Source organism: Carassius gibelio, chromosome A14, assembly GCF_023724105.1.
Source record: "Carassius gibelio isolate Cgi1373 ecotype wild population from Czech Republic chromosome A14, carGib1.2-hapl.c, whole genome shotgun sequence".
Classification (NCBI taxonomy): domain Eukaryota; kingdom Metazoa; phylum Chordata; class Actinopteri; order Cypriniformes; family Cyprinidae; genus Carassius; species Carassius gibelio.
In genome coordinates this window covers 14,537,310-14,565,307 of record NC_068384.1, presented here as the reverse complement: position 1 = coordinate 14,565,307, position 27,998 = coordinate 14,537,310, and the positions used below count along the sequence as shown (strand labels likewise).

At 35.7% G+C, this 27,998-nt stretch overlaps 1 protein-coding gene and 1 long non-coding RNA gene across 5 annotated transcripts in view; one reads left to right on the top strand and one right to left on the bottom strand.

Moving 5' to 3' along the window:
- LOC128027592 (netrin receptor UNC5A-like) overlaps positions 1–27,998 on the top strand; it is a 177,825-nt gene that overhangs the window by 103,448 nt on the left and 46,379 nt on the right. For all 4 annotated transcript variants that reach the window (XM_052615341.1, XM_052615339.1, XM_052615342.1 and 1 more), the window contains exons 3-5: positions 19,897–20,040; positions 24,243–24,346; positions 26,481–26,661. In XM_052615341.1, the coding sequence (XP_052471301.1) occupies positions 19,897–20,040; positions 24,243–24,346; positions 26,481–26,661 (429 nt within the window). The remainder of the gene's footprint in view (positions 1–19,896; positions 20,041–24,242; positions 24,347–26,480; positions 26,662–27,998) is intronic.
- Positions 6,439–11,164, bottom strand: LOC128027602 (uncharacterized). Its single transcript, XR_008186769.1, has 6 exons — positions 11,086–11,164; positions 10,888–10,966; positions 10,676–10,757; positions 9,196–9,347; positions 8,930–9,019; positions 6,439–7,313 (listed from the first exon to the last, which is right to left on the bottom strand). It is a non-coding gene; the product is annotated as an uncharacterized LOC128027602 (long non-coding RNA).

The following is a 27,998-nucleotide window of genomic DNA, read 5'->3' as shown; positions in this document are numbered from 1 at the left end:
TCAGATCACATCAGTCTGTGAGTACCAATTTTTGTTAACATTAGTTAAATTCACGTCTGAATTAATTTTGGGTTCAGATGGCATGCCATGGACCACAAACAAACCATTTACAAAGTATCTCATGTAGATTGCGAAATAAAATGCCAGAGCTTTTTTAAAAAAAAATTGCAAATTTGAACTCTGATTGCAGGCTTCTTCGTAATTATGGGAAATCAGGGTGTGCAGGTTTTAGTTATTCTGCTGTGTTTCGCTATGCATAGGGAATGAGTGCTTCTAAGCAATATTATCTGGTTTGTTTATGTTTATATATATATATATATATATATATATATATATATATATATATATATATATATATATATGTATATATATATATATATATATATATATATATATATGTATATATATATATATATATATATACCTTTTTCCATTTCTTTTTCCAAGTTTCTGTTCGTTAAAGAATACTGAAAAAAGCTTCCACAGCTTTTCAGCTTCCACAAAAATATTAAGCAGGCAACTGTTTTCAACACTGATAATAATGAGAAATGTTTCTGGAGCTGCAAATCAGCATATGAAAATTATTTCTGAAGGTTCATGTGATACTGAAGTAATGATACCGAAAATTCAGCTTTGCCATCACAGAAATAATTATTTTAATAAATCTATTTAAAAAGTTGTTTTAAATCGTAGCATTATTAATTAAATGCAATTCAAGTTCATTTGTATAACGCTTTTCATGATGCAAATCGTTGAAAAGCAGCTCTACAGAAACAAGCATTATAAAAAAATAAAAAAATAAAAAATCATTATTAACTATAATTTTTTGATAAATTCTTTTGGTCAAATTTTTGATTAATGTTCTTAAATACCATCTTTGTTCATTTTAGTGCAAAATAGCCTATTTTACTTCTCTTTAACAATTTTAATCAAATTAGCTACAATAACTTTTTGGTGGGAATTTTGGTTCCAATGATTGAATAAAACACACACATTTAAGCCATTTCAAAGCAAATACAAACAAAAAGAAAAATGTAATAAATGATTTTTCTAGGTAATCTTGTGTTGTTGTAATGGTTTAAATAGGGCTGCTCTGATCTTTGAGTTATTCAGGTGTTATGTTTTTTTTTTTTTTTTTTTGGCTACCTCAAGCTGGCTTAATTCACTGACCCGGTGAGCCCCAAATATTCTGCATTTAGAGGAAATGTGTGGCACAGAAGTTCTGCCGGGCAATGAAAACAGCTCTTCTCGATACACACAGCCTGCACTCCCACAATGCATTTCATAGCTTAAAGCTACAGTATAAGTAATTACTTTTTGATCAAGAGCTATCCCCTTGTTGTTGCACAGAATGCAATCTAGACTAACAACATGCCCATGGTAGTGATTCAAGCATTTATTTTTCTCACTGTGCACTAGGAGACTAATGGATTATCAATACTGTACCATTAAGATGTGTTGCTTTTTGTGGAAGGAAATTAAGATTGACACCGTAGAGTGGCTGTGAAGAGCACTGCAGAGCTGTTTACTTCACAATTAAAATAGCAGTGATGGGAGTGAAAAAAAGGAAATGTATTTCAGAATTGGGAAAAATGTCCATGGAATGGCATAGAAAATGGGATGTGGTGTCCTCAGGGCCGGTGTTGGAAATATTCGTACTCTGGGATGTTTCCAGTGGCACATGTCATGGATGCTTGTCGTGCACTGTAAGATGCACAGAAGCACAATAATTGGTGAAAGAAGGTTTTGCCATTGCATTTTATACTTTAAAGTGGATCCATATTGAAGCAAACAGCTTTATTATTATTTTATTTTAATTGTTAAAATATGATGATGATTATATTATAATCACTTGCTTTGATTTTGAAGTAAACCTCTCTATCATGAATTTCTTTGCTTAATTTTATGTTTGGACAGACTCTTCAGTGTCATATGGGAATGTTTTTGACTTTTAATTCATATTTTATTTTACTCAGTCCAGTTGTTTTTTCCTCCATATTTCACAAAGCAGAACGAGTGCTACAGCTCTAACTAAGGGCAACAGCCACTAATTTGATTGACATCAGTTGCTGCTGATTACAATTTCTGATTGTAATTCTCATTCCCCAACAGCACTGTAGCAGCATTTTGCATAATGATAGACACAACAGTTGGAACTGTCGTCCTGTCCTTAACTGGTATACCATCTACCCCTAAAACCCATCATTACAAATATAGTTAGAGATTGGAATTTGTGCTCACATTTCTTGTGTAGATATACTGTAAAACAGCATTGTGTGGTTGAAGATGGTTGTTAATACATGTCAGATATGCAAAAAAAAAAAAAAAAAGTGCTTCTGTGACTAGTTCTGCTTGTCACTCAAGCCTTAAACATAAACAATCCAAAGACTTTTTACTGTTTTTAATGAAGTAAGATAATTTTTGATGCAGAGCAACACCTGTTCAGCTCACGTTGCTTTATAAATAGATCAGCCACTGGGAGAGGAGAGAAGAGATGTGACAGCTTAATAGTCCATGAAGATTTTTGATAAGCAGAGAAACCGGGTGGATGACAGTTTGTGCTTTGTGTGCACCAGCCCTTAGGAATGAATCAGTCTAAAAACTCACTTATCACTCAAACAAATATCAAAACAAACAGCTCCTCTTTGTCAACTTGAGCTCCAATCACAGGAGAGAGGAGGTAGTTTGGGACAGGAAATGGTTTCTGAATGGATTTGGAGTAGGTCTAGATTGCCACATGATATTCAGGAAAGCGGCTGGGAAATCTGTGACAGTCAGTTCAGTGTGCTGCTGAATTTATGTCCCCTAAAGACTGATGATTTTAGAAATATCCTTTGTTCATCAATCATGTTATCTAAAAACAGTTTTCAGCACATTAACATCTGGTATCGACATCCCTCTTGGTCTCTTATGTACACCAAAGCTGCATTTATTATTATAATTTTTTTTAATCAATAAAAAGTAATATAGTAAAATATTATTTCAATTTTAAAATACTGGTATAATTCAGTGTATTGTAAATGTAATTCATTCCTGTGATGGAAAAGCAGTTTAAAAAGATTTTTTTCCTGCCTAATATTTTGTAGAAAATATTTATTAAATTAAATTAAATTAAATTAAATTAAATTAAATTAAATTAAATTAAATTAAATTAAATGCTGTTTAAACTTTTAAACTTTCTATTCATCTAAGAATCATGGAAAAAAAATGTACCATGGTTTCCACAAAAATATCAGCAAAATCTGTAGGAAAATAATTAATAATTGAGATATAAATCAGTATATTATGATGATTTCATGTGGTAGTGAAGACTCAAGTAATGACTGTAATGACTACGTTCAAATACTGTACACTCTCTTCCAATAATATTATTATTATTTTTTTTTTTGTAATCAGATGGTTATTTTCTTCTTAAGTTGTACATTTGTCAAAAAGTTTGGTTGTTGTCCTATTCTACCTTTTTGTTTCTTTTTTAAAAATGTATTTTGCTTTGTCAATATGCCATGTCATTCTGATGAATGAAGTGATGTATACAGTCACAGAACCCTCCCTCTAAAAAAAAATCTGATCAAAAGTGGCCACAGGAGACTCCTTTAGTTGTCTTTGTTGTCATTTGGTTAATAAAACTCTTATTTTGCAGTGTTGTCAAATGCCTGTCTGCTTAGGCAACATATTTAAGAGATATAAACCCAAAAGATAATGTGATGCCAGCTGGTTTTCATGGGTTGGTAGGTCTTTAGCTTGGAGCTAGTAAGAATATTTTGGCCTTACTCAGTCTTTAATTGGTTTACCTTAACAGCTACTTGCTGACATATATGCCTTCTGGTCAGAGATGTATAGTAACGAAGTAGAACTACTTCGCTACTGTACTTAAGTACTAAAAGGCAGTATCTGTACTTTACTAGAGTATTATTTCTTTCTCCTACTTCTACTTTTACTTCAGTACATATTTTCGCTGAGTTTAATACTTTTACTCCGATATTTTTTTCATGTGCTGCATCGTTACTCGTTACAATTATAAAAATGTTACGAATCATTCCATTACAAACCACTGCCAGAACTGTAGATTCAGAAGCTGGCACATCATTGAGCGAATCAAGCGATTAAGAAGACTGCGCGTGCTGACTGAACTGCTGTGAAGAGAGAAATGAACACCGAGCCGAGCCAGATAATGACTCGTTCACGAGTCAAGAACCGGTTGCATCGGTTCTCGGATGACCAGTAACGTTAGTTCTTTCTGACAGTTCGATTCAATAAACCAGTTGAAGAAAACAGTTCACCGATTCTTTTGCGCTCGACGCAATGGCGTCATTGCCGTTGACTGCACCTGGGCTAACATTAACACAGAATTAGTTCAGAATCAATCACCAAAAGAATCAGTTCGTTTCAGACGCTCTGTGTGTCGGGTTGCTTCACGCTAAATCACACATGCGCAGTATCATCAGCTCCTCGGTTCACGAATCGGACGCGTCTGACAGAAACGGTTCTTGACTCGTGAACGAGTCATTATCTGGCTCGGCTCGGTGTTCATCTTCAGTTCTCTTTTCACAGCAGTTCAGTCAGTGTACTGTTTGAGTCAATGATTTACTCCGGGTTATTGGTTTGTTTTAACTCAGGGGGAGTGTCAGACACATTAAACAAGTTCATCTGTGGATTAATGCGTATTGGAGACGCGAACCGTTTAAAACGATTCAGTTCGATTTGGTGAACTGTTTCAAAAAAAGATCCGGTTAAGTTACATCGAATGATTCGTACGCGAACCGGATATCACAAACTGCTTTGTCTTAAAACAGACACATAAGAGAAGACAATGCTGAATAAAGTCATAGTTTTTGCTATTTTTGGACCAAAATGTATTTTCGATGCTTCAAAAAATTCTAAATGACCCTCTGATGTCTTATGGGTTTGAAACAACATGAGGGTAAGTTATTAATGACATAATTTTGCAAACTGGGCTAACTAACCCTAGTAACCGTTTTTTGTTTACAAGAAGTTACAGTCAAAGGAATTGTGATTGTCCTTTAGGTTAATCATTTGAAATAGTAAAAACAATATGTTCAAACTTTTGACTACTTTCTTTAATAGCTACATCTCATAATACTTCTACTTTTACTTTCAGTACTTGAGTAGTAAATTTTAAAATAGACTACTTGCAATACTTAAGTACAAAAAATGTTGAATACTTTAGTACTTCTACTTAAGTGTGGTGCTTAAAGAGCACTTCAACTTCTACTCAAGTCACTTTTTTGATAGAGCACTTGTACTTTTACTCAAGTATGGGTCTCTAGTACTTTATACATCTCTGCTTCTGGTAAGAAATTCTGACAGAAATTGAGGTTTAATGAGGCTGATATGATTTTTGTTAGCTCCAGTGCTATCAGCTAGCAGATGGATGGTCTCAGTGTCTGTCTGTAGCTTTGATAATTTATTACCTGAGGTGTAAATTGTCAACAGAGGAATACCTTCTGTCAGAGCTGGATTTATTCTTGGTTGTTGGCCTGCTACAATCAACCATGGCTCATGCGGCCAGTAAATGTAGCTGGAAGAGGAATGAACTAACAACTCGAGCTCACACACACTTACAGAAGCTGCTGTGAAATCTTGGGGCGCAACCCACCTGTCTGTGACCCTTAGGAAACATAAGCATTGGAGAGATGGACTCCATATAGTGCTGTCATGATAATATGAATGTTGGCTTGCGGTTAATTTTAATGTCATTGTGATTAATGATTTAATAGTTCTTTACAGTACATGCTTAATATGTCTACACCTTAGAAAATTATGTGTTCACACTGAACTTGGACACCTAAAATGTTTGATTTTATTCGAGGCTTTGTTGACATACCCCACAGGGTAAGATTAATGGCATGCATATTTAAAAATGCATATATTTAGGAATTTTCCACATTTATATTGTCATCATCATCACACAAGGTAGACTGACGTGAATAATATAATATTTATATATTATAATATTCAAATATTTTTTACATTACATTTTTGGAACATACCATTGTGGCTCAGTGGTAGAGCGTTGCATTAGCAGTGCAAAAGGTTGTGGGTTCAATTCCCAGGGAACACACAAATGTATAGTCTGAATGCCAGGTGTTGTTGTTATAATACCATATTCCACTGGGATAGATTCAAAATTCAAGATTTTTATTCGTCACATACAAAATTATATATAGCATATATAACCAGCAGTGAAATGTGAGTCAGGTCTGCTCCATGGACAGTGCAATTATTAAAGAAAACAACACAGATGAAAATATACATAAATAAAGCTATGTAAGAATGTAATAAAAGTAAACAATAAAAATATAAGAATAAAATATAAAAAATGTATATTGTAGAATTAAATATAGAACGCAAAATAATGTGCATGAGTGTAAACTGTAGTCTTAAATATTAAGATGTACAGGGATGTACAACACTGTAAACCCTAATAAGTTGAGACTACTCAAATGATTTGAGGAAAGTGGTTGCGTAAGTAAAATTGAGTAATGGCAAAATTGACAACTCAATTCAATTGAGTTGACCTAATGTTGGTCTCTTCATTGAATTAACTTAAATGTTCAAGTACAGATAACTTAAAAAGGCAAATAGACTTAACTTAAATTTTTGAGTTTTATATGGTTTACTTGTTTTAATGATTTAATACAAATATTGTTTTTCCATTAACAGCTTTATTTGGTTTATACACTTACATTAGTTTAAGAAACATTACTAATATCAAGCTCATATTTTTAAGTCACATTTAGACACTTGAACAGCACTTAAGCTCACATTTTTAGAAAACAGTAGCTCATATTTTTAACAGCAAGCTGCATTTTTAAGTCACATTAAAATATTGAGCTCATGTTTAACAGTAAGCTTACATTTTTACAGAACATTACACTCACATTAAAAAAAAAAAACATTAAGCTCATATTTTTAAGTCTCATTTTCAAAAGACCATGTTTAATGTAAATGTGTTGCAATTAAAAGTGCGCCAAGCAATTTCTCGATTTTAGCCAAACAGCTGGTTTGCCAACGATTGTGTTTTAGGCTGCAGGTCTTTCTGCCCCAAGGAAAGTAGAATCCGCTGAATGAAGTCAAACATGTATCCCAGTGACTTTGGGTAACTCAGGTGCAATGCATATAGAAGTCCGAACAGAAGGCACATTGCTTCTTCAGGAAGGTCATGTAGATTGTCCATCACTAATTTTTCCTCGATTACGATTCCAATCGAAGAGGGAGACCCATCTTGTCCCATCTTCAACTATCAAAATCCCCACTGGCACATAAAGAATTGAGCGGTGATCATCGGACATCTAGTGAAAAAACATTAACAAATTAAAATTAATTCACATACATGCAAGCTCATTTACATTTCAAAAAGGTGCAACTTAAAGGGTTAGTTCACCAAAAAACTTAAAATTCTGTTAGTAATTACTCACCCTCACGTTGTTTCAACGCAGTAATACATCATCGGAACACAAATTAAAATATTTTTGATGATCCGAGTTGTCTCACTCCTCCATAGGCTTCTCTGTAATTTAAACTTGCCAGCCCAGAAAGTTTGTAAAGACATGTTAAAATAGTACAAGTGACCACAGTGGCTGAACCAGAAATTTATCAAGCGTAGCGTTACGTTATGTAACAGCGCAGCGCCTCTGGGTTGTACATCAGAACGGAGGCTCACGCTGGTCATGTGTGTGATGCTGGCCAATAGTGAGCCTACGTTCTGACGTACAACCCAGAAGTGCTGCACTGTTAGACTTCTTGAACTCACTCAGAGAAACAAAGAGGACAATGTATAGTTGAATAGACTAATAAAATTGTTATTTTGTTTGTTTTTTTGCACACAAAAAGTATTCTCATCGCTTGATAAATTTCAGGTTGAGGCACTGTAGTCACTTTGACTATTTTAACAATGTTTTTAACTTTCTGGGCCGGCAAGTTACAATTACAATAGAAACCTATGGAGGAGTGAGACAGCTCTCAGATTTCATCAAAAATATCTTAATTTGTGCTCCGAAGATGAACGAAAGTATTACAGGTTTGGAACAACATGAGGGTGAGTAATTACTGACAGAATTTTCATTTTTTATTACACATTCACACGATGTCTCACATACACTGCATCAATATCAACCTAAAAGGGTTAGTTCACCTAAAATTTTAAATTCTGTCATTAATTACTGAACCTTGTGTCGTTGCACATCTGAAAGACCTACGTTCTTCTTCGGAACATATTAAAATATTTTTAATGAAACCCATGAGGTTTCAGTCCCTCCATACTAGAGATCCAATTCAATTACCACTTTCAAGGTCCAAAAAGGTATGAAAGACATCATTAAAGTAATCCATGTGACTCCAGTGGTTTAACCTCAATTTCATGAAGCTACACAAGTAATCTGTTTGTGCAACAAAAAAAAAAAAAGTACAACTTATAAAAAAATATAATCTCCAATGCACGGTCACGCAATTACGTCTGCTCTCACATGAATACAAAACTCACACGTTGTGGTGCTATATGAGATACTGTCTTGAACGGGCGTTGCAGATAAACAATTACACTGGTAAATTATGTTTTTTTTGCACAAACATAGCACTCGTTTTGCTTCATAAAATTGAGGTTAAACCACTGGAGTACAGTAGTACAGAGTACTGCAACAAAGTCTTTCCTATCATCCTTGAAAGTGTAGTTGTGTTGGATGTCAATGGAGGGACAGAAAGTTACAGAATACCATTAAAAAAAATCTATTGTGTCTTAAAGATGGAATGACACAAGGGTGAGTCAATGAATTACAGAATTTTCATTTTTGAGTGAATTAACCCTTTAGATTGATATAGTGTGTGTGAATGACCGAGATTGTGAATGTGTTAGAGTGTGTATAGAGGGTGAGAGGGTGTCTTTTGGACATTTTCTCCCTGGAACACTTACCAAACACATCTTAAAGAAAGCAGGAGTCATCTCCAAACCAAAGGGGTAGTCCTTGAAGCACCAAAGTTCAGTTTCAGTTGGCTCTGATAGCTTGTGTGAAAAAAATAAAATTTTATTAAATCCAACCACTTGATAATAATACATTATTATAGCCTTTTAACATTTAATCAGAGATCAACTATGAAGTCTATATTGCAGTTTATAAAGAATCAATCTACTATCTTCTAAGATATATCTAGGATAAATTATTGGGACTTCTAACTAACCTTTGTTGCTTCAGAAGGTTCATCAAGAGCTGACCAGCAACTCCCGTTCTGGCTCTGAAAATGTCCAAGAGCCATGTACTATGTTGGTCAAGGGTCTCGTAAAATTCCCTTTTCAAGATCTTACCAGCAATCCTATTAAACTCCACGTAGACCTGAAAAAATTAAGAAGGGGAAAGTAACAACATGCATGCATGGTGTGCTTGATTATTTTTTAAGATAACAAGTTAATTCCAGTCAAAGGTACAAAAATGTATTAATTAAAAAAGGTTAATTATTTATTTACTTACATTTAAAATGATGTTTCATTCATGAATAAAAATTTGCTGTCAATTTACTCACTCTAGCCATCCAAGATGTGGGCGACTTTATTTAGGAGAACATTAAGGGAGATTTTTAGCTGAAACTGTTGTCTTTGGCTATTCATATAATGAAAGTCAACTGTAACCATCCCTTTGATTGTCAAAAAACGTGTACAAGCAAAACAAAATCAATAATTGTGATTCCTGATGATATATTTGTGTCTTATGAAATGAAACGATAAGTCTATGCAAGCAACATTATTTATAACATTATTACCTTTACCTTGTACAAACAGCCCTGAGTGTATTTTCTACAGTCTGGAGTGCGAGTGTAAAGATATATCAAACTTTGGGAATATGTGAAAACTCAATCTTCCCAATTTGAGATCACGCATGTGAACAATCTTACTTTTTTATACAGGTTGCAGCATCAAGGATAGTAGCAAGTACCATTTTGCACATCCTGCTAGTTGTAAATAAACCACACATCAGGGTGCTTGCGCTCCAGGCTGTCAGGAGGAGATGGGTCTGTTGTGTTGTTCATCAAAATGATACTTGCTGCTATCCTTATTGTTGCAACCCGTTTAAAAAAGCAAAATTACATTCACATGTGTGATCTCAAATCGGGAAGATTGACAGATTCCCAAAGTTTGATGTACATCTTTACCCTTGTGTTCCAGACTGTAGTAAACAAATTCAGCTTTGTTTGCAGAGGCTGTGAATTAAAGGTAATATATGAGGTTTACCTTCTTGCATAGACCTATCATTTCATATAATTTCATTCCACATAACTATTCATTAATTAATAATATCTCTGTAAATGTGTCGCAGGCAGGAAAAGATCTGCGGTTTTTAGTAACATACCGGCCAAAGAAATTCTTATAACGATTAACGTTAGGCATAAGTCAGTATTCACGCGGCAGCCCAATTTTACACCAAATAAAAGAAACGTCCTTTCACAAATTACACAAAGAGACATTTCAGTGTCTGGAAATAGATTTTTTCGAAGTTCGAGCCGCAATATCACGCTTAGGCCTATTGTAAACAACAGCGCTAAGTTAGTCTGTAAAACATTGGCTATGTTTGGAAGTTAGGGGATTTTAACTTAAACGCATTTATACCTTAAGTCCAGTTGTATAAAAAATAAAATAAAACATAGCAGACAATAAAGCAAAATTTACCAGCGTAACGTTACTCCTGTGGCCTCGACTCTTCCCCCTCCTCGTCTGCTTCATAACCACCTGCCTGCTAATGTTACTGTCCCTACAGGAGGAAAACGGGAAATTCAGATGTTCTTACAGAAAGTTGGTAACACGAACGTGTTTATAACTCGAAAATACTCAAAGGCAACTAAGCAAAATTTAAATATATATTTTTCCATTATTCTACCTACCAGCGTACTCTGGGTCTTTCACGACGACTCTCTTCCCGCCTGCTTTAACGCCTGTCTGGCTGCTTGTGCAGCTGGCCCGCTGCCAGAGTAAAACGGAAAAGTATTTTCAACATGCAAATAATATGACAATAAAACGTATAAGGAAATAAAAAAAACAACGTGTGTATATTTATGCGTTGCGTTTAAACCTTTACTTACCTATTTAACTTTAAACTGTATTATTTATTTCTTCTTTCAGGTGTTCCTGCAAATGATTGTGAACCGCAGTCAGTGCTGTCTTCAGCAAATTCGACAAACAATTCCCGCCTTGTGTTATATTGGCCAATCGGCGCTGTTGTCAAGGCAGAATTTCAAGCGCGACCAATCATTTTTAAACAGAGACGTACAAATAATTTAAATAAATGGAAATTTTGAGTTAATAACACTTAAAATCTTAATTCAAAAGATTTTTACTGCCAATGAGTAATTTAAACACACCTGTTTAAGTTTTGATGGCAAAACTTGGTGTTATAAGTAATGTGAAGTTATGTTAACTTGATTTCTTTATTAATTACAACATTAGGGTTTACAGTGAATGTGCATATATGCAATGTGCATATATGCAATGTGCATATATACCGTATTGCTCACTAGTATTGTGTGGCGGTAGCCATAATCTATTTGTCGTATATATTTTTTCTATGATACTGCCAGTGTTGGGTGAGTTACTTTCAAAAAGTAATTATTTACCATTACTAATTACATCATCAATATTGTATTTAAATTACTTTACTAATTACTCAGTCTGAAAAGTAACTAAGCTACTCATTAAGTAACTATTAATTATTCAAATCGCTAATTAGGCTTCAACTTAAAATCCCTATGAACCTTAAAGGGGGGGTGAAATGCTCGTTTTCACTCAATATCCTGTTAATCTTGAGTACCTATAGAGTAGTACTGCATCCTTCACAACTCCAAAAAGTCTTTAGTTTTGTTATATTCATAAGAGAAAGATAGTCTGTACCAATTTTTCCCGGAAAAACATGACCGGCTGGAGGCGTGACGTGTGGGCGGAGCTAAAGTATCACGAGCGCCAGTAGGCTTTTGCGTTGAAAGCGTTTGGAAGCTGTGACATTACCGTGAAACATTACCAAAACAAACCATGGCTAACAGTCAGATTCAGCCGTTTATTTATGATCCAGAATCAGATCCCGAGGCTGAAACTGAACGAGAGCAGCAGCAGCAACGACTCGCTCCGAGTGGGGCTCGAAACCGGGTCTTGGCATGGGAGGCGGACGCACTAACAAGAAGGCAGAGATATTTTAAGCAGTTTTACTCACCGCCTGCGGTTCCAACACACGATCGTGACCCTTTTTCGTTGGGATTGCATCATCCTTAAGAAATAAACGATACACAAATCCGTCGTCAAACTGGGCCTTGTTTGTAAAACAAGCATCTTCGAAATGCAGGGAACAAACACAAACACTTGCACAACTCCGTTGATGCTCTGTAAAAATAAACTCCATCCACTGGTCCCTTAATGCTGTTTTTTTGGTAATCTGTGCAGGGTTGTCTTGCCCTGGCAACCAAAAATACAATTCTTTTGTGACATTTCGCGACGCTCTCGCTCTGATTAGTGAATGTCTGTGCTCTCAGTGCTCTGCTATACGGGAGCGCGCACTCTTCCGGCAGACGTGCCCTAGGACCCATATAAGGAAATTCCGCTCCATCTAGTCACACAGAGCCATACTCTAAAAAAACTTTCAGAAACTTGTGACAAACCGGAAGGAGTATTTTTGGAACAGAAATACTCCTTCAAACGTACAACTTAATTTTTGAATCCAACTCTTTAACAGTGTAAAAAACTCAGTATGCATGAAATAGCATTTCACCCCCCCCCCCCCCTTTAATAGAAATTAAACTCTTTATTCTTTCAATTTGAGTCAAACTTAGAATAGTTTAGCCTTTAGCTTTAAAACAACTGTAATATTTGCCTTCTTTGGGTAATTAAATAGTAATACTCTGAATAACAACATATCTGAATGACAAAACGCTTAAGAAAATTTAAGCAACTTTGGCAAGAAAAGCCAGTAAACCAGTAAACAAGGTTGGTTTTGTATCATTTAAACCAGTTGTAACCTGCAAATGATGTTGACAGTGTTTTCTTTACTCGACTTTCTAAAAATACTTACGCAAATTTGCATTTTGTCAGCCACTGTCGATCTGTGAATTCCTGTTCTCTCTCAACTGAAGATGCTATGAGTGTTAAAACAGAGCCCCCTTCTGCTGCAGTACATGATCATCACATGCTGATCTTACATCATATCAAACAGACTCTCTCCAGAGGCAATTTGGCATCAAACATCCAATAAATAACAGCAATCAACAGTGACATGCCAATATGGTGCTACGTGCAGATCAGAGTGTTGATGCCATAAGATAAAAAAAATCAATCAGCAGACGAATGACAAATTACACCTTGAGTAACCTTCACTAGCTGCCTGTTGAAATAATCTTACAAAACAAAGGAATCTCACTATTTTAAAGAAATTATTTTAAGGTCAGGGTGGTGTCTTCATGTTCTGTTATGAAATAGTCTACCAGATTCACTGTTCACTGTTGCTAGGGCTTTCTCAGGTTTCAGACACTTAGCATTTAATTCAATATCAGTCACATAAAAGTCGACATAAAATCTTGTTGTGCTTGTAATCACTCTAGCTTGCTTACCATGTCACAGCCCATTTCAGAGCTCTGTAGGCTAGAATATTGCTGTTTTCCCCCTTTTCATGTTGCAGATCGACATGTTAGCATGCCGACCTACAGTACCTGCGAGTCATTTCACCTTGAGTTGGTATTGGCCTGAACTAGACTGGATTGATTGGTGCCGCAGACACATGCTGGGTCACCAGCCTTAAATAATCCATAATAGAATACCGAGTGCAAGCAGGGGGCCTTGAACGTCGCATTCACAGTCACAAGTGGACAGTTCAATCAAATTAGAACTAGCAAAAAATATTCCTGTAATAGCTGAGATCCTTCAGGCAAGCCTTGACCCAAAATGTGCTCTGTTTGGGGGTCCCTGGATATCCCGCATGGGCCCCTCAGTGGTTGATGGATTTAATGTGGCCTCTGGAACAGTCTATCTGTCTCATCTCTTCTTCATAGACTGCTGCTCACTGGAGTGAGCCGAGGATTACAGTGTCTTATTAGTGCAGGAAAAGAGACAGCCGTTCACTGAGTCATCCTGTCTGTTGGTCCACATGGGCCACACATCCAGCTTCAGAGCGCCTGAGGACAATGGCTTTTTTTATGAGCCACTTAGAGTTTGAGAGGTTTTTTGGGGGTGGAATGGATTCTAGTTTTGATCCTTCGTCTATGTGCTGCATTATTTGGGACTTTTTATTATTAGGGGTGCTACCCAAGATGTATGTTCAAATCCCTTCCTCATACACCATTTATGCCGTGAAGGATAGCTCAAATCGTTTTGGCTTGTTGAGGAGAGATGCATTTGTAGTGCTTTTTCCCCCCTAAGTGATTAAACTTTTTTTCACCTGCTGGATAAAAAAAAAAAAAAAACAGATGAAAATCCCATATATTTAGTGAAGTGGGGAACCTAGCCATATTGAGGCTTGAAGTGGGCTTTTAGGGACAGATAATTATTATTTTAGTTATTTTGCTTTATTTTAGTTATTTTATTTTGCTTTATTTTATCATTTAATTGTTTTTGTAAATTATATATTTGATTATGTTTATCATATTATGATTTTTTTTCTTGTTTTAACCTTTGGTCATATTATTTCATATAATATTGTTTACTATAATATTTTATAATTTATTGTTTGTCTATTTTTGTTCAATTTATGATTTTATACATGTATTTAATCTGTTTATCTATTCATTTTATTTATTATTTACTTTTGATCAGATGAGCCCAAACATGTTAATTTATTTATTTATATAATTTATTGTTGTTTCATTATTTTTTTTTATTTTTTTTTTTATGTTTATATTCATTTAACATTATTTAATTGTATTTATTTAATTGAACTGCTTTTGGGAAAAGAAGATAGAGAGAAGAGAGAATCATGCAGCACATGTCAACTCATGGTGACACAGCTCCGAATTCTTTCATTGTTTTAATGACATTTTCGAATTGCTCTGATTATCCATGTGTTTGTTTACCTCTCTAGTTTTGGCCGCTGTTTCAGGACTGAGATGTCCAGAAGTGATAACGGGTAATGAGAAAAGCATAATGCGTTGCAAGAGAGTGATATGTTTGTCAAACAACAGGGTAAACACTACATTATTCTACACAGTTCAAAACACTAATGTGTTTTAAATGTGTATTTACTTCTCTAATTCAACACTAATGATAAACATCATTATTGCCACTAGCTGTCTATACAGGTGATGGAACCAATTATCTGTAAGATTCAGCGCATCGGAGAGTGACACTTTATCTCAGCTGTATTCAATGGGAAGTCAATAGAAAAATAGAAAGTCCCTGGTGACGGCCACACGCTGACCTTCTGACTGATAGTTGTGTGTTGTGTGAAGAGTAATCCCAGCTCCCATTGATGAATCTTAGCTTCTCACACTCTAGATGCGGTCTAATTGAATTTCCTTGGTCACAATGAAAACTTACTCCAACCTGCCACTTTTGGGTTTGCGCCTTTGATAAGCAAATGACCCCCGTGGAATTGAGGTCACCGGCAGCAAAAACAAGAGTGAGTGAAAAAAAAATAAAGTCTCTTCCCCAGTCAAGCCTCTGTATTGACTCACAAGAGAATAAGAGCAGAGATGTCACTGCGGGTCTGTGAGTCTTGTCTGTATTTCTAGAGACACACATGCTGTTTGATTTAGCAGCATCATCCTCTTCACAATAAAAGTCCTTTAAAGCAGTAATGGGAACTGTAACTCACACATTTGAATGGATAACATACTTGAATAAAGCATTTCTTTGTCACCTAGTCATTCCTCTAGCAGAGTTTGCCGCTCTTTTAGAGAGCTGTTGGTGCAGACACAAGAAACAGATGTTTGCCTCTGCAATAATATGTTGAGCAGTTACTGCAAAGTCACGCTGGGACTGAGATAAAGTTATTGTGTAGTGTGTCGGAACGGGATTTTATCATATCCCTTGATTCTACTGTAAATGCACCGTCGAATCCGACCAGAACCCTGCTAGATCCCTGAAGGAAACATCTCATCCATGCGTTTTCCTGTGAGACTCTGGGTTTTCTGCAAAAACCACCTCTGAACGGATAGTTTAAAATTGAAATGATGAAAATGATGTCATGATTTATTCACCCTCGTGTCGTTCCATAGTCATCGTGTCGTATGTCTTTTTCTTCTTCTGAAACGTAAAAGAGGATATTTTGAGTGTGTTTTTGTCTAGAAACTGTCTAGTTAATTTTTTTCCGTTGGAGGAAAGTCATTTTTTCGAGGAAAGTCATATTGCTTTGGAACAACATTAGGGTGAATAAATGATGACATTTTTTTTTTTTTTTTTTTTTTTTTTTTTTTGATTATTGTTTTAGCAGTTAAATTTAGGGTTATATTGTTTTAAAATATGTCATTAATTTTTATTTTTAGGCATGTAAGTTTTTTAAGGGGGGCCTGAAAATTAAAGGTTAATGAGTTAAAGACTGATGTTTGTATTTTTGCAGCATCTCTCAAAGAGTGTTGCATTTTTAAAACACTGAATGTTTTTCATTGTCACTATTCTTTATGATGCATGCATTGAATTCTGGGAAATGCCTGGCATCTGGATGACCTTGGTCTGTGGTCTCTTATGAAAAATGCACTTGGTTCAGCTCACCCAGAATGGACGCAGCATTATTATTATTCTTTTTCAGAATTTTATGTCACTATTTAATAATTTGTTAGATGTCAGCATAGAAAAATGGGACAGGTTATGAATTTTTAACAATTAATTTTGAAGGTGTGTATTCAGTATGCAGACGCACAACACGACACAAGCATAAAGCAATAACTCAGAATTACGATTCAATCTCCACAGGGCCTTTTTTTCTTTGAGGGCCTAATAAATGTGTCTTCATTTTGGAATAATTTCCTCCATCTGTGGGGATTTAACAGTATTGGAAGTGGGTGCGGGTGCTGAGAGTAAATTATTCTTTAACTGTGTGACCTCTCAGACCCCAAAGGGAGGGTTACCACAGCGACCTCTCTCAAGGGCTCAGGGGTAAACGTTTTAATGGTGTTCCTAGTCAAAGACTTCATACTCTATTAATTACTAATTATACAAATCTGCATTACAGTATTATCCTTGCCTATCATGCAGCTAAATCTGTCATGCAGGAGAAGTGAATTTTCATGCCTGAATTGTGGTGCAGGCCACCACAAGTGAACAAAACCGAATGCGGCGGCCTCAGCGGTTCGTCGTGGAACACAGAGGGAATGTGAGGTCAGAAATCTGGCTAATTGCTGCTAAAAGAAACAAAGAGCTATTAATACTGTAAAACAATCGGTGTTTAAGATTCAGGCCTATGCCTGTACCCCTTAATTGTATTTTGCGTTTTATTACGAACGATAATTACATTCTCTAAAAAAATATCACTCATTTTAGTGGTCTAATATCATTACTGTTTCCGCTCGTATTGAATTGGTTACGCAATTTGAATTAAATGCAATGTGAGCGGAGCAATTCATTAAGAGTGTGTTCTTTTCAATGCACTTATTTTTGTTTGGATCAATGCACTTATTTTTGTCTGGATTATAGAGTTTATTAGCATTGAATCTCATATTTCTGACTAGTTGCAAAAGTGTTTCGAGCCGTCAGCGAGGATTAAAGTCCAGACGTTGTGTCAGAGGAGAGCAGGATTGTCTGAGAGGTCTATTTTGATGTTGACGCCCTGAGTAACACTGGAGGGCAGTTTAAATCTAACGGTAATTGCATGTGCTCCTAATGTCTGCCAAGATAGTGAGACAAGCTCTCTATGCTGCCCTATTTCTTTCCTCTGAGACTCTCTTGCCAAGTGGTGATGGATGTGATGTACATTGATTCGTGACAGACAGGTTGGAGCAAGAACTCAAATGACCAGCAGGATTTGAGATGATGCATTTCTGTCATATTGCTGAAGCATCTGACCACACCGCAGCTAATTGCAGAATGTGGTTATTGGATTTGTTTTGTGCTTATTACGACGTATTGACCTTAAATGCTTGACTGCTCATGCAGTGCAGTACGAGTTTCGGTCTACCTAGACACCATATTTGGGCATCATAGGGGAGTTCAGATGTTCAACATAAGTCTCTGCACACTCCTATGATGTGCAAAAATGTGTGTTTTGGCATTGATGCCAAAAACAAAAAAATAATTTGAACATTGAAATTATGTCCAAAAACCAATTTGAACATTTTAATGCAGCTATAATGTACTATATATATATATATATATATATATATATATATATATATATAAGCATTCAAATGAGCCTAAAGAACATTTATATGATGCCCAAAATGCACATTCAATGTCAGAACATATCTAAAATTATTTCAATGCTTAGTTATACACAAAGAAAAAAAATCTAAATGTGAGTTCAAATGCAACTGTAAAATATTTTGATATGGGTAGAAATGTTTAAGCATTTGAATATACAGATGATGAACTGAAATCTTTATATTTTTTTAAATTATACCCAAAAATATTTTGAATGTTCATTTTGTGCACAAAAATCAAAAACAAAAAATTGAATGGTTGTTTAAGTGTAGTTGTATTGTATGAGGTACAGAAAAATAACTGCCTAGAAATCAGTTTAGGCATTTGAATACAATTATGATGCACAAGTATTGTTTAATGATACACTAAATACATGTACATACATGCATACATAGTTTTTAATGTTAATGACTACCCCCCCCCCACCCACCAAAAAAAAAAGTAATATAAAAAATAAAATATAAACAGCTCACTAGTTCCAACCCACACAAGAGAAAGAGGGAGGAAGGGATAAACAAGGTAGGGTGGAGTGATAGAGATTATGGGAGAAATGAGGAGGAAGGTGGTTGAAGAGGGGGATGTTTACATCTTCAAGGTCAAGCTTTCGTGTTGAGAGGAGCGATAACCATGAAGAAAAATATCTGAGAAGCTTAGGGGTTGAGGAGATGGTCCAGAGATAATGAAAAGAAAAATGATCTTTGTCTAACCCCCTCCCTTCATCTTTAAAGAGAGCTTTATTATGCATTAAACAATTTGTGTTGTTGGTGTTGGTTAACTTTGATGATGTTCATTTGTATTTGTCAGCTGAAAATGAATCATTTTGTTGGATGACTTCACACCAGTTATATATACATTATTCACCCCATTGCTGTTGACAAATTATCACTTCATTCCTCTTTTTTTCCTTCTTTTTCTTGTCCTCTTTTAATTTTCATTTTCAGAAAAAAACCTCTGAGCTTTGATGGGATAATCCTAGCCACTCTTGCAAACGCACATATTGTGTAACCAAGAAAAATATCTCCCACTGGAAGCTCACATAAATATTAATATCTGTTTATTTATTAATTCATCCCAGAAAGCATATTGGAGCTTGGGATTTTCTATTTCGAGGTGGTTTCGCATGTCATACACATCCTGCGTTTAGTCAGCAATGATTGTGACAGTGCTCCATCATCTGTCAGTAATTAATGAATTAGCCAAGCTACAAAAAATTTAATTTGCTATATATATATTAGTTTGTTAATTTTTTTTCCCCTTCTCTCAAATGATCGGCAGCTCTTCACCTCCAAAAAACCTTTGGAATCCAGTGGACAGTTTGCCATGTCCATGAAAAGTTTGACAGCTGTGAATAATTTTGCACTGTTGCCAAAGTTTTGATGCACCACTGCCTGTAAAGAGCTGCTAATCTCCACCTACCAATATGCCACACATTCATTGCAAGTTTGACACAGGGGCCTGGCGCCCATCGGATGAAGGACTGTTTCTGAATACCTCTCTCTGTCTCTGTCAATGGTGATATGTTTGGAGCACTGAGCTGAACATGTTTGCTGTGTCTGGTTTGGTCCCAGGGCTGCCGGTGATGCAGGTGAAGATTGACATCTCCAGACAGCAGGTGGAGAAGATCTTTGGTCTGGAGGATTATTGGTGTCAGTGTGTGGCCTGGAGCACTACAGGAACCCAGAAGAGCCAAAAGGCATATGTGCGCATTGCCTGTGAGTTCAGCTTTGCTATCTTATAACACAAACGTTTTGACTGAATGCCATAATCTGTGGTAATGTGAAAATGCCCCGCACAGTGGGTTCTCAACTGGGTGCTTCCCCAAAATGGGTCAAAGATCTGTGGTGATCTGGATTGAAGGGGAGAAGATAAATGCAAAAGCTAAATGCAAATAATAAAGTGCAACTAACAATACAGCATAATATTTATTTACCTATTTGTATGCATCAAAACATTTTCATACCATGTTATGGTCATAATTTCAGCCCTAAAATCTCTGTCTCAAAGCAAAACCAACTGAGAACCACAAGTTAAAGCAAATGGGTTAATTTCCATCATTCCATTAGAAAATACAGAGCCTGAGTTGGCAACTAACATTGATAGCTGGTCTCTATGGGTGCTTTGAGTGAACAGGTGTTTCTTGCCATAAATGTTAATGTCATATATTTGAATACTTCAATTCTCATTTCAAATACTGTGAAAAACATTGTGTTTTGTTAAAAATACAAATCTAACCAAATTAATGTGTCCCTAATGTTTTTAAAGTGCTCTACATCAGTGGTTTTCAACCTGTGGTCCGCGGCCCCCTAGTGGGCCGCGGTGGTATTGCAGGTGGGCCGCCAATTATTTTCTGTTCATTTCCAGTCCATTCTGGGGTTTTCGATTAAAAGAAAACGTCCTCAAATCACGATTTGAGCGTGCGCATATGCCTAACTCCAGGTTCACACACTGTCTGTGATGCGCCTTTTTTTCTGAGCCAGTGTTGACGGATCAGAGCGTTCTCACTGCGGTAAAAGGCTAGAAATAAAACGTGCGAAAATAATTCATGTCTAACACATGAGCATAGAGTGAATTTGTTAGTGAACAGGATGCAGTTTAAGTGAGAGGAGACACGTTTTAAGTGTGCACACTCTCTCCTCGCAAAGCAGCGTGTTTCTGAGCAAGCAGGACTGGTTTTGTGACAGAGCAAAGGAAATCTGCTGCCAACAGAGAGATTCGCACTCGTGCATTATTTTAATGTGCTTTCGCGTTATATTTATGCGCTCTCACTGCTGACCGCATACACATACTGTATACACACTGCAAACACCTGAGGCACCGCTACAATTAATGAGCTCTATGAACAATGCATGGCAAAAAAGAAAAAAAAGTCCCTGTATACAGGATTTTTTATTTATTTATTTTTTTTGCCACAAGTCTATACATTTTTTTACATCTTCACTATAGTGATAATTTTGACTTATGTCTGTTCTAGAGATGTTACAACTTTTTGATAAAGCTCTGATTGGTTTTCTTTTGGAAATATGTTTCAAATTAATCCTGAATGCATTTATGACTGTAAAAGCACAATTGCAAAATTGATAAAAAAAATCGCGATAGTTTTTTTTTTTTTTTTTTTTGTCCATATCGCACAGCCCTAGTTTATTCAATAAATATAGTTTAAAATCTAGCTTCTGAGTACTAAGTTATTAACCCAACAATAGCGGGGTCAGTTAATTTTTTTGAAGTGGGCCGCGCAAACATATGTGTTTGGTTGTGTGGGCCGCGAGTTGAAAAAGGTTGGGAACCACTGCTCTACATCACAGTAGCATTTGCTCTTTTTTATCACTCCACCATAGAGTGTTTTGATAGTGATATACTTTCTATTAAAAGTTATTTTGAAATTCCATTTAGCCAATCAGTCTAACCACTTATGTTCTGTTTTTCCCCAAGGCTGATTGATTCAGTTGGTTTTATATGACTTATTTAATGTTTGATTGGGAAAGTTTGATCACGAAGAGCCTGTGGCAAGGAAATCTGCTAATCTGCAATATAACACTTTGTAATGGCCTCAAGAAGGCCTGGTGGTTTTGATATCTCTGTGTGATTAAACACCAAAAAACTGCACCACTGCACTGCCTCTCTCAAAATAAACGCCAAATCATGTGTGTATCCAAAAATTGGGTGCTTGTAATTAGACAAAAGTAGTTTGTATTTTTATAATCGGACTATATATTGCTTACACAATAGCAATAAATTATTCATAATTGATTTATTCTCCCAAATACCTCTTTTTCATCTTGTATATGTTCCTTTTTAAAATAGCCTATACAGTATACATCAGAAAGTCGTTTCAGTTTTTCGGACATTCACTCAAAGACCAGTCACTAGTCATTTACAAAAATAATTTCAAGTGTTTCAACATTGCATCAACTACTGATGAAGACATTAATGTTTATTTTAATTATCACTCTATAGGTTGTTTAACCCTCTATTACGGTGTCTTTGGAAGGCCTTTGTCTTTCAAACACATTAAAATGCACAAATTCACATTATTACTTATTTACATGCATTGCAGGCATTCACAAACTTTTGTCATCTGGACATCTTTCAACTGATGTATTTTGCTTAAAATACCACTGAGATTTAAAATAAATATTTCATAATTAAGTATCACAGTTGCATGTTCAGAGTTCTCTGACATTGGTTAATAGTCACATGACATGCAGGTAAACTTAGATTCACCTCTGGTTTCACTTTTGGGTGATAAAAGACTTTTAAATAAATACTTTGCTTAGAAGAAAAAAACTTTTACTCACCCAAGAATGATATAAGAGTGGCTCAAACGGTTTGTGTTCTACATAACTCCATCTGTTCCTGGACACAAAGTGCCGTACAACTTCTAAACACTTTCAATATAGTGCATGAGTCATATGGACCACTTTTGTGTTATGTGTATGGTGCTTCAGTCTTTTTTGGAGCCTGAAAGCTTCAGTCCCCATTTATTGTAACTGTGTTAAAACTATTCCTTTAACAGTTTTCCACTCAAGTCAAGACAATGTCATCTCAGGACTCGATGGCCACCTAATCCTTTGTGCCTTTCCTATTCCCATCAAATCCTATTTCATTAAATCGAATTTCAAAGGCCCCTCTTCACCTCTTAATGTTTGCCAAGGCCTGATTGGTGAAGACAGGCATGACATCTGTTTTGAGGAAACGAAATGACTGGCAATGCTGTTGTTATTGAGAGAGGTCTTATTCCCCAATGTCTGAACCGAGGACAAGCCCCCTGTCTCAATGGACACCTTCTTCTGAAAGCTTTTTCGTGTCACAACAGCTATAAACATTTATGCAAATATTGTTTTGAAATTGTGCAATCCATAGTCAGGAGGGCACGAAAACCCTCTGTCAAGAGTAATGCAATTTTGACAAGCAAATACAATTCGACTCGCATCAACGCTTGTCCCAGGGGTTTTAGGTAGAGTGGGTGGTCGTGCAGATATCACAGCCATGGTGTGGTATCGAGTAGTGAAGGAAGATAATACGATTTCCTTTTTGTTGATGGTTTGCCTGGGGGCTGCAGACAACCATTCTCTGAAGCAACCAAGCAGGGTCTAATAAGCACTCGGGTCTGTGATATCTGTCCTTCTAAGAGAGAACGTACACGGTGCAAACAAAGCCCTAAGTTATATATGGAGGAGCTCTTAACCAAAAAAAAAAACACATTGCTTAATATGACACAGATAACATAAGATTAAATGGCTTGGCAGTTTACCTTCCTGGTGATGTACAAGTTCTGATCTACTTAATGACAACGGGAGTATTTTAGTCAATAGCCTGGCTTGAGAGCCCGTAGGAAAGAAAAAAAATAATAAAAAACATCCAATCATTTTAAAATCTCAATTGTTTCCCCTAGACTTTTGCTTAATGCCCCAGTCTTTGCTTAATGCACTGACAATAATGTTAAAACGAAAGGTGGCAAAGTCAAAATCTGTCACAAACACACACAAAGGCCTAAATTTAGATTTATTTTTTTTTGAATTTGAATTGAAAATAAAATTCATGTTCATTTAAATAATACATTTTAAACATAAACTACTAATCCTGATTAAAAACATTGTCAGTAAGACATAAATGAAACAACAATTTCTGTAATAGTAGTAGTTAAATAAATGTGTTTTTAATGCACAATAACCAGGTTCATGTATTTATCATTTATTTTGTATCAATCTTATACAATTTTAACTAACTGAATATTGCTCATTCAACAGCTAGTCATATTTAATGATGTTCGTACTTTATAATTGAATAAATATTGTTTTAACAATTACAGTTATTCATAATGAAATAATGAGTTACATTTTTGCTTATAAGTTTGAACATATATATGTTCCAAATTCACCTAGTACCTAATAAATAAAATGCTTTTGCTGTACAGATCTGAGGAAGAACTTTGAGGAGGAACCGCTGGGTAAGGAAGTGGCACTGGATCAGGAAGTCCTCCTGCGCTGTCATCCTCCTGAAGGTGTTCCTCCTGCAGAGGTGAGAGCAACAATTAAACTTGTTAACACCCAACAGCTCTACTAATTATCCCCCTCATTAATACACTTGCACAAATATACCATCGAGCCAGAGATCTGACGTCTTTCACCATATTCCGTCTGTTCTATGAGCTGGCCTTGGATGAGGAACTATGCAGTGTGATTTGGCAGTCCCATCAATAATAAATGTATTTTTGCACGGGTGCAGGACTTGACTAGCCTGCGACCAGCTGTTGCCGCTCAAAATGGCCATCCAAACTTCAAAACCTAACAGCAGCGATGTATCGGTGCTTTGTTTTCATATAAAATTTCAACTCCATTTTAACTACCAAAGTGACTGAAAAGTTTGACTTCATTCTTTGTCTTTTTTTCAGTCAGTTTAAAAGGGTCATCCGGTGCTACATGCACTTTTACAAGTTGTTTGAACTGCCGATCTCAGATTCCTGTCTTTGTGACGTCACACAGATAGACCCCTCCCACAATAGTTTGATTGACAGTGGTGTTTCAGCACAGACTGGACTGGAGTCTTACCTTAGACCCGCCCTGATTGAGCTGTCATCATTCTGCCATTGTTTCACTGCCGGAGTAGATGAAGACAATAATGTCTCCTAATTGATTTAGGTTTTCTGTTGTTGAATGCAATAATGAACATGGCAGTCGTCATTTACTCACGACATCTGAGCCGTTGAAGACTTTTTGAAGGTAATGTGGCCCCCCCAAACTACATAAATGTGTTTATGTTCATTGAATCAATTGTGATCCAACACCTACAGTAGAAATTAGTATAAGGATTTTTTAAGGGGTCATATGATCTGATTAAAATTTTTTCTTTGTCTTTCGAGTGTTACAAGCTCTTGGTGCATAAAGAAGGTTTATAAAGTTGTAAAGACTAAAGTCCAAAGAGATATTCTTTATAAAAGTTAACAGTCAACCACACACCCCTAAAATTGCTCATTCTAACAGACACCCACATCTCTACGTCACTACGTGAAAGATTTGCATACGTCTCCCAAATGTTCACGCAAAGAAAGTGTAACTTTTGATCTCTCTGTTGCCACCGCCATGTTGTGGAGTCGCTGTGTATTTACAGTAGTTGAGAAAGCTAAACGACTTGTTTTGGCTTTCCAAAAAACGACTAAAAATCTGTGGTTGAGTTGTATTTCAACCTGTTCCAGAACAGTCCAACCCAAATATTCAGATGTGTGCTGGGCATTTTATTGAGGATGAGGACTGTTTCCTGAACAAGTAGCCTGCAATGCATCTGTGGCAGAACGGCTGTTTGTGTAAAGCTGAGCAGTTCAAAAGTTGCAAGGACAGTCTGGTGCTTTCTGTATGTATGTTATTTATATTTAAATAATTTGCCAATGATAAATGAAACGTGAGTTTGAAGTGTAGAGTAGGCTTGTTTGTTGTTTCTCAGACCACAAATGCAGACATGGTTTTATGTTTATGCAGCGTGTTACACAACGCAACATGTAAAAAGACAGTATAAGTCATTATAATCAGTAATTATGTCCCCACTGGATGCAACAAATGCCTCGTTTGTAATTGGATTTATTGGTTTTGAGCAGAATTGATATTTTAACATTTCTGTTCTGCGTTTCTCTGATATTATTACTGTTCCGAAACCGGTTCAGGTGGAAGAAATACCGGTTAATAACATTATTTTAAAACAATATTCTTTGCCTGCAGTTTGCATAATAATAATAATAATAATAATAATAATAATAATAATAATAATAAAGTACAGTGTTTTCTTTACTCAAAAAGAAAAGGAAAAAATAGACATCTAATATTAGCCAATAACCCGCTGCGCTTAGTCACAGCCAGTACAGCATAATCTTTTCTAGATTTTGGCTACTAAAAAACACACACATATAAATAGGTAGATAGATAGATAGATAGATAGATAGATAGATAGATAGATAGATAGATAGATAGATAGATAGATAGATAGATAGATAGATAGATAGATAGATAGAAAAATGCTAATCTACTTTCCAACAGTTCCTGCCATAATCTAACATCTTCAGCCCAGGCAGGGGCTTTGGGAGCTGGCCAGAATGGCCGCTGAATACACTTGCACTTGGGCGAGACTAAAGCTGTGAAATGTTTTCTCTTGTGTATATCTCTAGGTGGAGTGGCAGAGAAACGAGGAGCTAATCGACCCCAAGACTGACCCCAATTTCTTCATCACCGTGGACCATAATCTCATCATCAAACAAGCCCGCCTGGCCGACACAGGCAACTACACCTGCGTGGCCAAGAACATTGTGGCTCGACGAAAGAGCTCCTCGGCTACTGTGATTGTCTATGGTGTGTTTCTTCTCATACATTGTTCCATTTTTAAATCACAGATAAATGGACTTCACCTTTCAACAGTTTGACAAAAGTTTGGGATGGTTTTGACCCAAAGTCAGGGGTAATTTACTGAGAGAGTTAGGCTAGCTTTGATGGACAACTCTATTTTGATCAGACTTTGAGAAAAAAAAGTATACTGACTGCTTTGCTTTGTGAAAACTTGTTATTGTTTTGTTTTACTATACCTACTGTATAACTATCAAATGTTTTATATGATCTATTTTTATTGTTTTTTTTATTTATTTATTATTTTTAAAATAATTAATGGGTCCCCATAAACTTAAAAAAAATAAAAATAAGGGCAAATGATATTTTCAGGCCTGAAAAAACAAACAAATAAACTTGAAAATTTGGTTAATAGAATATATATTTTATAATTATTTAAATTTATACATTATAGTACATGTATATAAATTTATATAATATATATATAAATAGTATATTAAATATGAAATCTGTTATTGTATATAAATATATTATTGTATATAAATATTATTGTTTTATTTCAATAATATACTATATTATTGTTTTGTAAGTTACTCCACATAATTTGTTTTGTGAAATTTTTTTATTTCTTTATTTTTATTATTATTATTATTAGAGAAATAATTTTACAATTGTTTTTATTATTATTATTATTATAAATTATTCAGTCACAAATAACTAGAAAGGAAATTGATCAGAAAAAGTGGGAACCCTGTCATTTGAATATTTTTTTTATTTTTTTTAATGCTGCTTTCTTTAATGGTAAATAAAAAGTAAATATAAATTAATTTGCATTATAAACCATATATTTACTTTGTGGATATTGGTTAAGCGTCCAAATATATTTGAGATCTTTATGTTTCTAAAACTGAACATTATAGCATGGGCACTCCTCTAAAACTGTTAATACTGTAAATGATTGCAGCGACATTACAACATATCAATTTGGGAGCAAAGCAGCCAGGCAGTGACTCGGAAATCTTAGCAGAGCTGACAAACCCTCACACTGTAGTTTAGCTTGTTTAATTAATGGCAGAAAATGGCTAATGAATAGGGTTTATAAGCTAGCTGACCTTTATTAAAATGCACAACGGCAGAGCATTGCTAACCCCAGAGGGATCCCGGGACAAACGCTGTTCTAAAGGTAGCATTACAACCATGTACACGCTTGCTACAGATCCGGGCCGAGTCAATCACACACAACATAGAGTACAGTACTGGGACAGATCTACTGAGAATACTCCTAAACCACAGACAGACGTGTTAAGAATGCAGAATCTGAACTTGTTGGGTTTTTTTTTTCAGAG